The sequence below is a fragment of the Triticum aestivum genome, chromosome 2D (genome assembly GCF_018294505.1).
Source record: "Triticum aestivum cultivar Chinese Spring chromosome 2D, IWGSC CS RefSeq v2.1, whole genome shotgun sequence".
NCBI lineage: Eukaryota > Viridiplantae > Streptophyta > Magnoliopsida > Poales > Poaceae > Triticum > Triticum aestivum.
This window is the reverse complement of record NC_057799.1, coordinates 142,013,988-142,028,403: the sequence shown is the minus strand read 5'-3', so window position 1 is coordinate 142,028,403 and position 14,416 is coordinate 142,013,988. Positions and strand designations below refer to the sequence as shown.

Below are 14,416 nucleotides of genomic sequence, written 5' to 3'. Positions count from 1 at the left end.
TCTTTTGTTTTTCTTCTTGGTTTTAGTTAGTTCATTCTTGACCCCTGTAACTGCTGGCGGGAGCACCATTAGAGGTCTTGGCTGCTGCTGCTGCAAGGTAGCACTGTCGCTGATGAGTTGAGTTTTGTCCTTTATCTTTTGTCTTTTTGTTCTAGGAGGAACAACAGTCTTGGTTTCTGATGGCCTCTCTTTTTGCAGCTCCCTGCTCGAAGTTGGTGCTGGCACTTGCTCGGGTGCTTCGTTGTCCATGTTCCGCTTCGTTCTTTTTTCTGACGGGTCAGGAGAGATGAGTGGTTTTTCTGGATATGCACTATTAAGTTCAGACAAAATCGTTTCAATATCTCCTCTTGCACATCCATCACCTGCACGATGATTATGTAACAAAAGGATTACGTAGCAAAATCGAAATAAATGGGATATAGTTTTAAAACCATGTCTTCCACGACCGCACAAAAAGAATCTAAAACTTAATCTACATAGATTCATAAGATAGCCCTTTTCTTTCATTTCCTGAGCTAAAAAGGCGATCAATCCATCGTTTTCTTGTTATATCAAGTCTTCCTCCTAACTCTTGGTTTGGCCAACGAGTGATGGAAATTAGGGTCAGGTGTGAGCAGTATGGCTGCTGTCAAGTCCATATCAGTGAGGGGAAGTCTTTTTTTATAGGGAAAAAAACACTACAAATGATATTCTGTAAATATAATTGTAAGGTTTAGAGGGTAAGATAAAATGTTCTCGAGTGAATAATGATACACATAGTGTGTGAAAAATTTCATCGAAGTGTAATTTCTCAAGATTGTGTGGACGTAAGTGGTTAACTTACTGCTGCTGCTACATAGTTTTGTTATATGGTTTGTGTGAGCCTTTTACAGTACCTTTCTGCACGGCAGGCTGTTCTGCAGGTACCCTGTTTTCCTTATTACCATTCCTTGCTGCGTCAAAATGCCTAGGCGTTAGCAGCAGTAGAAGCAAAATTTAATTTCACAGCGAAAAGAGGAGATGCATAACGTGGACAAAAAAAGGCACTGCCGGAGAGGCACAGATTGTTTCACGCTATAAGCACACAGCTATATCTATTATTGGAGCATGGATGTTGATATGAGAGAGGCACATAATTTGAAACAGATACAATCAACGGATATATAGAATCTCCTGTAAATAGAAGGTTTTGAATTTAAGGATGCTCTCATGGTTTGAATCTAGAGCGGTGTCCTAGATAGTTCTGGCATGCACAATACGTTTTAGGCAAATATCTTGCGAGCAGATTTCTGTGGCGGATAGTGTTAGCATCCTATTGCACGGGTGTCTACCTTATTTCAATTTTGCTAGAAAAGTCTAAACAGACTTTTTGGAAACACGATTTTGTGTGGCGGTTAGGGTTCATGTCCGTCAAAAAGGGGGAAAATCACTTTGATCAAACTGTGGTAATGGAATGTAATGGATTAATATTTTTTTACCTTCGATTGCTTGTGAGGGATTCGTCGCATCCATCGGCTGCTTTTTCTCCTTGCTCTCTGTTGGTACCTCCGCCGCGAGCAGGGGTCGTCGCCGTAAGTCGCCACCGCCGCCGGGAGAGGTTTTTGATGCTTTCGCGGGCACCCACCGACTGTCTGTATCTCGAAGTGGATGGCGGCTGGTGGGTGAGGCGAACACGATATGGATTTTTGGTTGGTCTGCTGGATTGAACAATGCGGGCAGAAGGAGAGAGGAGGGTGTTCGAGAGAGGGGAACTGGTGAAGTGTTCGAGATTTTCGGTGAGAAAGCAAAAGGAAGAAAGGAGTGGAGGGAGAGAGGGAAATGGTCCAACCGTCGCGAATCTTCGACCGTCCGGTTTCACATCAAGATTGGTGTAATTTTCTGTGGGCTTCGATGCGCTTGTTTTTTTCCTTGCTTGCTCAACTGCGTGAGCGTTTTTTTATTTTAGTGTGGTGACATCGACGTGGGCATGGTTTGGTGTTACCCAGAGTCACATTCGTGCCTGCGCGTGTTACAGACGTTTTCTATGACGTTCTACGATGAGGCGCATGGAAGTGAGGCCACCAGCGCTCACCCTCCTATGGAAATGGCGAAGCGTCTCGAATCTTTGACCGTTCGTTTGGACATCAAGATTGGTGAAGCTTTCTGTGTACTTTCATGAGCTTGTTTTTTGCTTGCCATCTTAACTGTTAGTCGGTGGGATGTTAGCATTTTTTTGATTTTAGTGTTTTTGTGTGATCCACATGGGCATGGCTTGGCGTTACTCAGAGTTACGTTCATGGTTCTTTGTGTTCCAAACGATTCCGCTCGCCAGTTCATTTGGAGAGGCATGGACATGAACTCATGGGAAGCATGTTAAGACATTGGTCAGAGTCAAGTTACCACGGTTGTATGCTTTTGGTATTTCCAAATGATTCCGCTCGCTTGTTCTCTTGGAGAGGAATGGACGTGAAAACGGCGGGGGCAAGTATTGTTATTATCCAGAGTCACATTTGTCCACGCGTGTGTTACATGCATTTTCTCTGGCAAATCACTGTGAGGTGTGTGGAAGTGAAGCCGAGTTGGCACTGTGTTGCCAATGCAACAGGCACACTCCTGACGCTGTGTATGGAAATGTTTTCCTTGTCAACTCGTTCCTTTTTTGTGGAGAGTCGCGGTGGTGCGTTCCAGGGAGGCATTGTTTGTTATTAGAGAGAGTCACGTTTCATGGTTCTTTGTGTTCCAAACGATTCCGCTCGCCGGTTCATTTGGAGAGGCATGGACATGAACTCATGCGAAGCATGTTAACGCATTGGTCAGGGTCAAGTTACCACGGTTGTATGCTTTTGGTATTTCCAAATGATTCCGCTCGCTCGTTCTCTTGGAGAGGAATGGACGTGAAAAAGGCGGGGGCAAGTATTGTTATTAGCCAGAGTCACGTTTGTCCACGCGTGTGTTACATGCATTTTCTCTGGCGAGTCACTGTGAGGTGCGTGGAAGTGAAGCCGAGTTGGCACTGTGTTGCTAATGCAACAGGCACACTCCTGACGCTGTGTATGGAAATGTTTTCCTTGTCAACTCGTTCCTTTTTTGTGGAGAGTCGCGGTGGTGCGTTCTAGGGAGGCACTGTTTGTTATTAGAGAGAGTCACGTTTCATGGTTCTTTGTGTTCCAAACGATTCTGCTCGCCAGTTCATTTGGAGAGGCATGGACATGAACTCATGGGAAGCATGTTAACGCATTGGTCAGAGTCAAGTTACCACGGTTGTATGCTTTTGGTATTTCCAAATGATTCCGCTCGCTCGTTCTCTTGGAGAGGAATGGAGGAAGGTCATGAGGCGACGAAGAAGCAGATTGAGGATGCGCTCGCCCACCAGCCGATCAAGAACGTTGTTGGAGTGTAGGCAGAGAGCTTGAAGCGTGTGTTTTTTCGTTGCGTTGGGGCATGTGGCCTTTTGTACTTACATGAATCTGTAAAGCATTTATACGTTGCATTGTCGTCGTGTTGTTTCGTTCGTTGGTACATGTAGATGAGTAGGCTCTGGGCATGGATGTCGCTTGTTAGCGTCGGTCGTGAAGTGAATACAGCTGCGGTTCTATACCAGGCAGCGACATGAGTTGTGTACTGACAATGGCGTGGACGTTCGTGGTACTGTTAAGGGTCACAGGCACGGGCGTGAAGCGCTAAGAGGCATGTTGCCGTATAATATGGAGTCACGCTCCCATGTGTTTTTGTTCCGAGTGCTTCCATCAGACTCTATCAGAAGGAGAGGGACGGCCGGTGAGGCATAGCTTTTCGTTACGCACAGTCACGTTCGTTTCTTTAACCAAGCGGAATGGGTTGAGACGCCAACACTTACTATTGACTCTGTTGTTAAAAGCTTGTTTCCTTGTTTTCAAAAGCACAGTCACGCTTCTTTCTTGATGTTTCATATATTACTCGATAAAGGCGTGGACTCGATTAGATGGAGAGGCATGGGCATGGTGTGGTGTTATATAGAGTCACGCTCCTCTGTGTTTGCGTTCCGAATAATTTCGTTGACTCGATCAGATGGAAACCCAGCGGAAAGGCATCGTTTGGTCTTACTCACAGTCACGTTCGTTTCTTTAATTGCGGAAACCCAGCGGAAAGGGTTCAGGTGTGAACACTCACTGTTTACTCGGTGAGGCACGGAATGGCCTATTTGAGAGACGCTGGTGTGGTATATTCTTCGCATGGTCATGGGTCCCAGGAAGGCACGGCGTTTTATTGTGTAGAGTGACATTAGTTTGTCTTGGTGTACCAGATGGCGTGGTATTATGTAGAGTCACGTTCGCCTGTATTTGTGTTCAAAATGATTCCGTTGACTAGTTCAGTAGAAGAGGCACGGACATGAATGCCATCAGGGCATGGTTGGGTCCGTCGGAGAGTCACGTTTCGTAAGTTTACTGTTGAAACAAAGCGGAATGGGTTTAGGTGTTAACGCTAAATGTTTACTTTGCGAGTGGCCGGTTTGAGAGTCGAGGTGTTTAAAAGCGTAATTTCCTTGTTTTTAAAAGCCACGGCTCTGTGCTGAGTTGCGTGGCGCTTATTTTATTAGAAGCACGGCGTGAGGTGTTTAAAGGCACGGCGTGGTATTGTGTAGAGTGACGTTAGTTTGCCTTGGTGTTCCAGATGGCGTGGTTTTATGTAGAGTCACGTTCGCCTGTATTTGTGTTCGAAATGATTCCGTTGACTAGTTCAGTAGAAGAGGCATGGGCATGAATGCCATCAGGGCATGGTTGGGTCCGTCGGAGAGTCACGTTTCGTAAGTTTATTGTTGAAATGAAGCGGAATGGGTTTAGGTGTTAACGCTAAATGTTTACTTTGCGAGTGGCCGGTTTGAGAGTCGAGGTGTTTAAAAGCGTAATTTCCATGTTTTTAAAAGCCACGACTCTGTGCTGAGTTGCATGGCGCTTCTTTTATTAGAAGCACGGCGTGAGGTGTTTAAAGGCATGGCGTGGTATTGTGTAGAGTGACATTAGTTTGTCTTGGTGTTCCAGATGGCGTGGTTTTATGTAGAGTCACGTTCGCCTGTATTTGTGTTCGAAATGATTCCGTTGACTCGCTCAGAAGAAGAGGCACCGACATGAATGCCATCAGGGCATGGTTGGGTGTGTAGGAGAGTCACGTTTCGTAAGTTTATTGTTGAAACAAAGCGGAATGGGTTTAGGTGTTAACGCTAAATGTTTACTTTGCGAGTGGCCGGTTCCAGAGTCGAGGTGTTTAAAAGCGTAATGTTTTTTAAAAGCCACGGCTCTGTGTGGCGCTTCTTTTATTAGAAGCACGGGCGTGAAGTGACTACAACTACAGTTCTGTACCAGGTAGCGACACGACTTGTGCACTGACGATGACGTGGACGTTCGTGGCAGTGTTAAGGGTCACAGGCACGGGCGTGAAGCGCTAAAAGGCATGCTGCCGTATAATATGGAGTCAGTTTCCTGTGTGTTTGTGTTCCGAATGATTCTGTCGACTCGACCAGACACCGTCAGGTTCTTTCTTTAATTGGGGAGACTCAACGGAATTGGTTCAGATGTGAACACCCACTGTTTACTCTGTGAGGCACGGAATGGCCTATTTGAGAGACGTTGGGGTGGTATATTCTTCGCACGGTCATGGGTCCCAGGAAGGCACGGCGTGGTATTGTGTAGAGTGACGTTAGTTTGTCTTGGTGTTCCAGATGGCGTGGTTTTATGTAGAGTCACGTTCGCCTGTATTTGTGTTCGAAATGATTCCGTTGACTTGCTCAGAAGAAGAGGCACCGACATGAATGCCATCAGGGCATGGTTGGGTGTGTCGGAGAGTCACGTTTCGTAAGTTTATTGTTGAAACAAAGCGGAATGGGTTTAGGTGTTAACGCTAAATGTTTACTTTGCGAGTGGCCGGTTCCAGAGTCGAGGTGTTTAAAAGCGTAATGTTTTTAAAAGCCACGGCTCTGTGTGGCGCTTCTTTTATTAGAAGCACGAGCGTTAAGTGACTACAGCTACGGTTCTGTACCAGGTAGCGACATGACTTGTGCGCTGATGATGGCGTGGACGTTCGTGGCAGTGTTAAGGGCCACAGGCACGGGCGTGAAGCGCTAAAAGGCATGCTGCCCTATAATATAGAGTCACGCTCCCATGTGTTTGTGTTCCGAATGATTCCGTCGACTCGATCAGACGGAGAGGCACCGCCGTTCAGCGTACAAAGGTTCTTTAATTGGGGAGACCCAGCGGAATTGGTTCAGATGTGAATACCCACTGTTTACTCTGTGAAGGACGGAATGGCCTATTCGAGAGACGCTGGTGTGGTATATTCTTCGCACGGCTATGGGTCCCAGGAAGGCACGACGTCGCATTGTGTAGAGTGATGTTAGTTTGTCTTGGTGTTCCAAATGATTCTATTGAATCGTTCGCACTGAAAGGCACAACTATGAAGTCAGTAGAGGCACGGTTATGTGTTACACGGAGTCACATTCGTGTGTTGATTGCAGAAACCCCACCGTTCGACGGGCGTCCCCTCGTATTCGGTGTGAATGCCGCTCGCAAACCCAGGGGTCCGACGTGCGTTTCCTCCGGTGACGCCGTTCTGGAGGAGGTGGAGGTATTTAATAGAGTGAACGCCATGTGTCGGCGCTACGGAATCCAAAAGGACCGACGGCCGTCTCATCCGTCGGTGAAGTGAACGCCGCGTGTCACCGTTCCGTCGCCCGAGGTCAAGAAGCAGTTATTTAAGCCGAGCGGCGTCCGCCACCACTAGACATCATCCTGCTTCTCCCTCTTTCGCCGGCAATCTTAGGAAATCACCCATCTTCCTCTTTTCGTTTGTGACGTTCCCCGCCATGGTTCGGCACAAGATAACTACTTATGCGATGCTTACTCCCGAGCGTCGCTTTCAGTTGCAGGAGAACATCCGTTCGAGGCGCGCCGCTCGGGTCGCAGCGGGCATGTCTCCGGACTCGCCGGGGCCGGAGGAGATTGGGGAAGTGGAGGAAGTGGAGGGGGATGCGTCGGAGCTCATGCAGGGAGTTGATCTAGTTTGGGGAGATGTGATGGAGGAAGAGGAGGGGGTGACAAGGATGAGGAGGACGACGTGGAAGGCGTGGACGAGGATGACGAGGAAGGCATGGACGAGGATGAGGAGGACGATGAGGAAGGTGTGGACGAGGACGACGAGGATGGCATGGACGAGGATGAGGAGGACGACGAGGAAGGTGTACACGAGGACGATGAGGAAGGCGTGGACGAGGACGACGAGGAGGGAGATGATGAGGACGAGGAGGAGGCTGGTGATGAGGAAGACGAGGACGACGAGGAGTGGGTGACGAGGAAGACGAGGCGGAGTTCTATCTCGGTGAGTCGGCCTTGATGGCGGAGCAGACCGCTATCCTGGAGTCCATCCAAGATGAGGCGTATGTGGAGTCCAACCGGCGCTTCCTCCGGGAAGAGCAGGCGAAGACCGATGTGCTCTTCGACGAGCTGGATGCGGAGCAGGAGGCGGAGGCCAACGACGTCGATGTCAGAATGGAGATAGTGGACATCTCCGACGACGGGGAGTAGTGTAGTTTTGTTGGTAGATGTTTGCTTTTCCATGCTTTTTATGCTTTTCATGTTTTGTGTGTCTGTAAAGGAACGGAGACAGTTTCGTTTCCATGTCAAGCAATCGTGTTTTGTTCTTAAGTAGTAGTACTACCCCGTCCAAAATAAATGTGTCAACTTTGCAGTACAATTCACATTGTACTGGTTAGTACAGAGTTGAGCGAATTAATTTGTGATGAAAGGTGTATGTTTTATTACAAATTGCAGTTTTAAGTACCATATTTGGGTCGGAAGGCGTATGTTTTATTACACTGTATTGTTTTATTATAGATTGCAGTTTGAAGTACAAAATAAACGTCTCAACTAGAGCACATATTTGATTCTAGAGATTTCAGTGTGGTTAGATTTGAATATGGTTTCAACATGGTTAGATTCTAGAGAGGCACTCAACAACATGCACAAAAAAAGCCACAGATGTGCTTCTGAGAAGCACCGTCTTGCATGATTTTACCGCAAGATGGGATTCGACATTTATCCAGGACATTCCGGGTTTTATAAGTGTAGAAAGAATTGTTTTTCACTTATATGTTGTGTGGCAGAGGCACGGCAATTACTTTTGTGAGAGGCATGGATGTGTCGACGGAACGGGCACGGTCACGTATGAAATAGGTGCAAGGTGGTCCGTAATGTCTCCTTAATGTATCATCTATACACTTTACTGTTACAAGCACGGTCGTCGTTCTTGTCGAGGCACGGAGGTGAAGGATGGAGCCTTTGCCTCTGCGATAGTCACGTCCCATATTAAGAAGGAAGTAAATCTTCATAGACCCGATACGTCGGAAGCTGGCCATAAGGCACGCTCCTGCCTCTGCATTTTCGGTGACATCACGTTTAGTGCCAGCAGGGTCGACGTAATGCTCGGTTTTCTGATGTTTTTGTTTTCAGCAACTTTCTTAACATGTTACACACAACAGAGGTACGGTTTTACCCGACGAACTGGAGGCACGGACGTGATTCTAAGGGAGGTAGGGACGCGAAGGATCGTGATGGAAGCACGTGAAGGTGTGCCTCTGTTTTCAAGAAGCTTTCATTGACATGTTTTCATTGCGGGGCCATGGCCTATGAGTTTCATGTGTCTTCGAAGGCATTCTACCTCATTAACGGACGTGAAGTCAATTTATGCACGGTCTCCATAGGAGTGGAGGCACCGAAGTGCCTTCGTGGGTGTTTTAAGTAGCTAGTTGGTGTTATTGACGGACAACCGTGCCTCTGTAGTGTTCTTCTCTGAGGGTCACGGGCATAAGCAATGTTTTCCAAGGAGAATAAACACCTAACTACCTCTGTATTCAAAATGTCACCGAAGGAACATTGTGCACTGCTTTTAGGAGCATTCTGTAATTGTTGTCCCTGCATTTCGACGCTGCATCCACAAAGGTACTAGTGCATTGCATGCTCGTCATTTTTGTAGATTGCTATGTGTACCTGCTCTGTGCGTTACGCTAATCGTATGTATCTGTACTGTGTTTATATTTTTCAGTTCACGCCAATATATTCTAATAATAGAAAACTGCAACATTGCACTGGAAATAAACTTGTTCAGAAGATATGTAAACTGGAAGCAAACTACAAGGTTATCTGTACTGTGTTTATATTTTTCAGTTCACGCCAATATATTATAATAATAGAAAACTGCAACATTGCACTGGAAATAAACTTATTCAGAATATATGTAAACTGGAAGCAAACTACAAGGTTATCTGTACCGTGTTTATATTTTTCAGTTCACGCCAATATATTCTAATAATATAAAACTGCAACATTGCACTGGAAATAAACTTGTTCAGAAGATATCTAAACTGGAAGCAAACTACAAGGTTAACTGCGACACAAGCAAATCTAAATTTAGAACAAGCAAACGGCAGTCTTGAGAGAAAGCAAATCTAACGGGAAATCTAGAATGGCATGAGCAATCTTCTAGTTACTTTTCTTGGCCGGGACCACCTGCTTCAGTAGTCATAGTCGCCCCAGGACCTTGCGCGCTTCCTGGTCTGCTCCTTCTCGAGTTTTGCCCGGCGGAGGCCTTTCTGGATGATGGTGAGGTGGCTCCATATCTCGTATGCAGCGTAAGCATCTTTTGCCGTGTACTCGATGTGCCTCATGGACAGGGGCATGCGCGCCCAGCGCTGGTGCTCTGCATCGGTGAGCTTCTTCTTCATGTTGTTGTAGTAGTCGTGGACAATGATGCCTGAGACTTCCCCAAGGGAGTCCAGAGGCTTGGTAGCTGTAGGCACCCTCCATTCCTTCTGGATGTCGACGAAGTGGGCGATCTCTAGTCCGACGCGCCCGAGCATCTCTATGTCGCCGTCGATGGAGAAGCCAACAAACATGTATCTGGGGTCGGCGAGGAAGTTGTTGAACCTGGTGCAGTTCTTGTCGGCGACGCTCAGTTGGAAGAGCAACACCGGATGATCCTTGCCGATGGAGAGCTGGACGAGGGCTGGTTTCTGATCTTCGCCAACGTCGTTGGTGTACTCCACATCAACTCCGACGATCTTGTGGCGCTCGAATTCGAGGTGTCGCTCGTACTGCTCGATGGTGGTCGCCGCCTTGTGCAAGTCGTTGGTGTGGATCACGTGAAACTTGGTGTTGCCGTGGGCCTGCACCTCCATGAATTCCTTGATGAATCCCATGGCCTGGAGCAGTTGGTCCTTCTGCAACCTGGTTTTTCATGGGGAACAATGAGTGGGAGCGCAATGGCGACTTCTGTTGTTTGTGTGTAAGAAGGCCACGGCGAAAGTCCAAATTTAAGGGTGGGGAAGCGGCAAAGGAGTGCACGATCTCACCGTCGATGCGGTTGTGCACATCATGGGTTCTGGATCGTGGTTTCATCTCCCTGGTGGTGCGGTTGTGCACATCCTGAGTTTTTGATCGTGGTTTTTCTTTATAAAAAATAAAAATAAAATCAGCAGTTATGTTTTTAGCAACCGTCGTATCTCCAGCAAGTCGGGGAGATGTTCGTTGTCTTGCGTAGTTTGCTGTCAAATGTTAACTTTTACAATTTATCTCGTGAGGCATGCAGGGGCAGTATGTAGAGGCACAAGTCTCTGACCAAGAGAAGCATGCTTGAAGTGGCTGGTTTAACTCTCAGACACACGGGCATGGTACATTCATTGGGAGTGGCAATTGTTTTCAGTGATACATTCGCTGGTAGGAGCAGTGCTGTGTTTTTTCAGAGGCACTGTTGCAGCTGTCGCTACGAGATGGACAGAAAGAACGAGAAGCAACGACAGGCGTGGATATGCAGCTGTAAGAAGCACTTATACAACAAGAGGCGCAAGTAGAGGCATAGACGATGCTACGTCAGCCACGGAAATGAAGTTACGTGGTTCACGGACCTCAATTCGTGCTATGGTGCTACGTAAGGCACGGGCACGAACAAATAGCCGTGCACTCAACTACATGCGCAAAAAGCCACAGATGTGTTCCTGAGAAGCACCGGCCTCCATGGTTTTGCCGCAAGGTGGGATTCGACATTTATCCAGGGCATTCCGGGTTTTACAAGTGTAGGAATAATCGTTTTACACTTATATGTTCTGTGGCAGAGGCACGGCAATTACTTTTGTGATGAAAGAATGAACGTCGAATGTACGTGACGTGAGGATTGACAATAGGCGTCCGTTACTGTTTTTCCGGAATGTTTTTCAATTAACTTTGAGAGGCATGAATGTGACGACGAAACAGGCATGGTCGTGTCTGAAATAGTGACAAGGTGGTCCCTAATGTGTCCTGAATGTGTCACCTGTAATGCTGCACTGTTACAAGCACGGTCGTTATTCTTGCAGAGGCACGGTCGTGAGAGTCATGAATGTGTCGACTCAACAGGCACGGTCATGTCTGAAATAGTTGCAAGTACGAGATGGCAGAAACAACGAGAAGAAACAAGGGGCGTAGGCATGCAGCTGCGAAACACACTTATACAGTGAGTAGCACAGCTAGAGGCACAGGTACGATGCTACGTGAGGCACGGACATGAACCTATGTGAAGCCATGGATGTTTAAGGTGACTAAGCCATAGGGGAAGACGCTAGGTTTTTAGGAGAAGTGTTGTGCGGTTGACAGAGGTGTATGCTTGAGCTCATCGCAACAAACTACTTGGCATGACGCTTCTACGGAGCACCATAGTGAAAAAATGTATACTACTGACGTGCGGAGCTAGCAACGTCACTAAACTATTCCGAAACATACTTCACCACAGCCATTCATCCTCCATTATTATTCAACGAATCCCTTTATTATTATCCAGAAATAAATAAAGGACATAGGACTGAAAATCCTCTTTCGCTGGGCCTTTTGGACTCGAAATCCAAACGGAGAGAGTGGTTCGAATCCACCTCAGAACGAACAATGAAAAAGGCGTCGAGCGGGTGCAAGCTCGAGGAGCTAGGAAGGATGGAAGAAAGCTTGACCGTTTTTTCACTGAACTACTCGAACTTTTTGTTCGAAAAAGCGGAAATAGCTCAGTTCGAGAGAGGGTTGAGCTTCATCAGTTAGTGTGCACCAAAGGATGAGATTTCTTTCCCGTCCTACAAATTGAAACCGTTCTAGCTTGATACTGCGATATCGTCAAATCATCCAACGGAGCATGGAAACCATTTCGGTGGCGGTAATGGCCTCCAGTAGTTTTCTATGGAACCATACCACTATGGTCATCTATATGATTAGACCGTGCTGCTTCACTAGACTTTCCTGAACCATCCATTTGATCCCCACGGTCGTGACACCACTTTCTAAACAAAAGTTTCCAAAATCCAATGCACTAACCCACGTAAGTGTTTCACCTTCTTTGACAGGGATTTTTCACCACCGTCCTCTTGGACATAATTATATGCTCAGTTACATACCATGACATAACTAAATAACAAAACTGATGTGTACAGGCTGTTCAAAAAATAGACATAAATTACTGAACTAGGAAGCAAGCCACCGGCAACGCTCTATCAGGAAAGGTCGTTGATTATCATCCGCAGCAGCTTCATGTTTCCCAATGTTGGCCACCCCTTTTCAATTGTGACAAGGACAATTGAACCAACCTTTAGCTGAGCTTCCCGGGCAAAATCTGAAAAACCGGTCACCTCCATTCTGCTGTCGGTTCGTATGGAGTACGTTGTGCTCATGTCTATCGCATCATACATCTCTGTTTGGCTGATACCACCGTTTTGAGGTAGATATCCCAGGTTCATCTTTAGAAGCCTCACAACGGCAGACGGGATTCTCTGCAGATTGTACCGATATTACTAGATAAAATCAATGTACAAGGACATAAAACATCAAAAATAGCAAACAAAACCATGGCAGTGGATCAAAACAAATATTCAATGACTAACCAGACGACCATTTATGACATTGGTGACGTTTATACGCTGCACAAAGGGTATGGTGGGGAAGTCGGCAGACTCAAACACATAGTATATCATCTGTCCAAATTGTCTGTATGAGAGGTTTACGCCTCGACCGAACACTGTTTTCCCAATGTACTCCCTCTCCGAGTCATTTAGAAAATCAAGAGCTGCATGGAAAAAATAACTCATTTTCAAACAAATTTGTTTAAACAGATGAAGTCGGTATTTAAGTTTAAAATCAATGGTTAAATTCAATGCATGTGATCAAATTGGGATGATAATCAACAGAATTGCATAAAATGTTTTCAAAATAACTTTGACTGTAAGTATGTCATTAATTTAGTGGACAGGGGTAGGAGTACCAAATTATGCTGATAAACGTAGTTGATAAAACAGGATGGAAGTTGGTGCACTTACCTAGTGATGGTTTGGGGAGGGGCCTGTGACCTCCTCGAGAATCACTGAGTCTCAGATCTATCTGAATGGACAGACTCCCAGTATCCAGGTTTATAATGATTAGATCTCGATAATGAAGATCGTAGTCACTAATTAACTTTTCCCAGCCAGTTCCATGAATTTTAGACCGGTTAGGTTCATCGGTGATGTAGATCTCATATGACAGATCCTCGTTGGTGATCAGTATTGGATTTCTTTGTTTCCCTTCTTCTTGAAATGCTTCCTCTTTCCACCGATAGATTGAAGAAGTGACTTGCTGCCTGCAGTAGCATGGCACATACTGCAAGAAAAAAAAATCTTACCAGGCATGTATAACCAAGACAGATAGCGCTTATCATATATGTACCAATTGTTTTCAACAGGTTGCTATTTGATAAAACAAGGTACATCAAAAATTGAAAACATATCATTAAATGCTTAAATGTAGGCATTCCATTCAAACAATATGGTAGAAACTTTTATTTCCTTCATCAGAAAGATACACTAGTTGGTAGTAACTGATGGGCAGCATGGGGTGGCAAACATTTCTCCTTACTAGGCATGTCTTGAAGTATCGAGGAAAATGCACTGTTATCGCGCTGTGAAGAACGCCTGACTCTAGTCCGGAGCAACCGAAGTTGGTACATATATCACAACACATGGTTTCCCCTGGAATACGTTGCAAAACAATGTTTATATGAAATTCTCAACACAAGGAAAATTTTATTATCTTGAAAAACTATTCGGCTAAACCAGCATTTTTACATAAATAGTCATTCACAAGCAATTTCCTAAAAAGGATTTCTGCTGCTTGGTTTTAAAAGCAGCTTTAGCAAATGTATATTTCAAGACAAGATAGGCAAAAAGGAGAAACAATAGTCTATCATCAGGCGGCTCAAAGGAGTGTTTGTAACATTAAAATTATATGTAAATTGGTCGGAGCTGCACCCAGCAACAACGTCATCCGCGACCATATGCCACCGTCGCCGACGCCAACCACAGGAACATGTGTGGCTAGGTGGTATTTGAAACGGGTGATCCATCAACGTTAACCTTGCCTCCAGCGTACAGGACCCCAAATGCTATCTTCAA

General features: G+C 45.9%; 1 protein-coding gene across 1 annotated transcript; it reads right to left on the bottom strand.

The window, feature by feature from the left end:
- Nucleotides 1-9,496: 9,496 nt before the first annotated feature.
- Nucleotides 9,497-10,180, bottom strand: LOC123049073 (uncharacterized). Its single transcript, XM_044472069.1, has one exon. The coding sequence runs from the start codon at nucleotides 10,178-10,180 to the stop codon at nucleotides 9,497-9,499; it is 684 nt and encodes a 227-aa protein (XP_044328004.1).
- Between the last annotated feature and the right edge of the window lie 4,236 nt (nucleotides 10,181-14,416).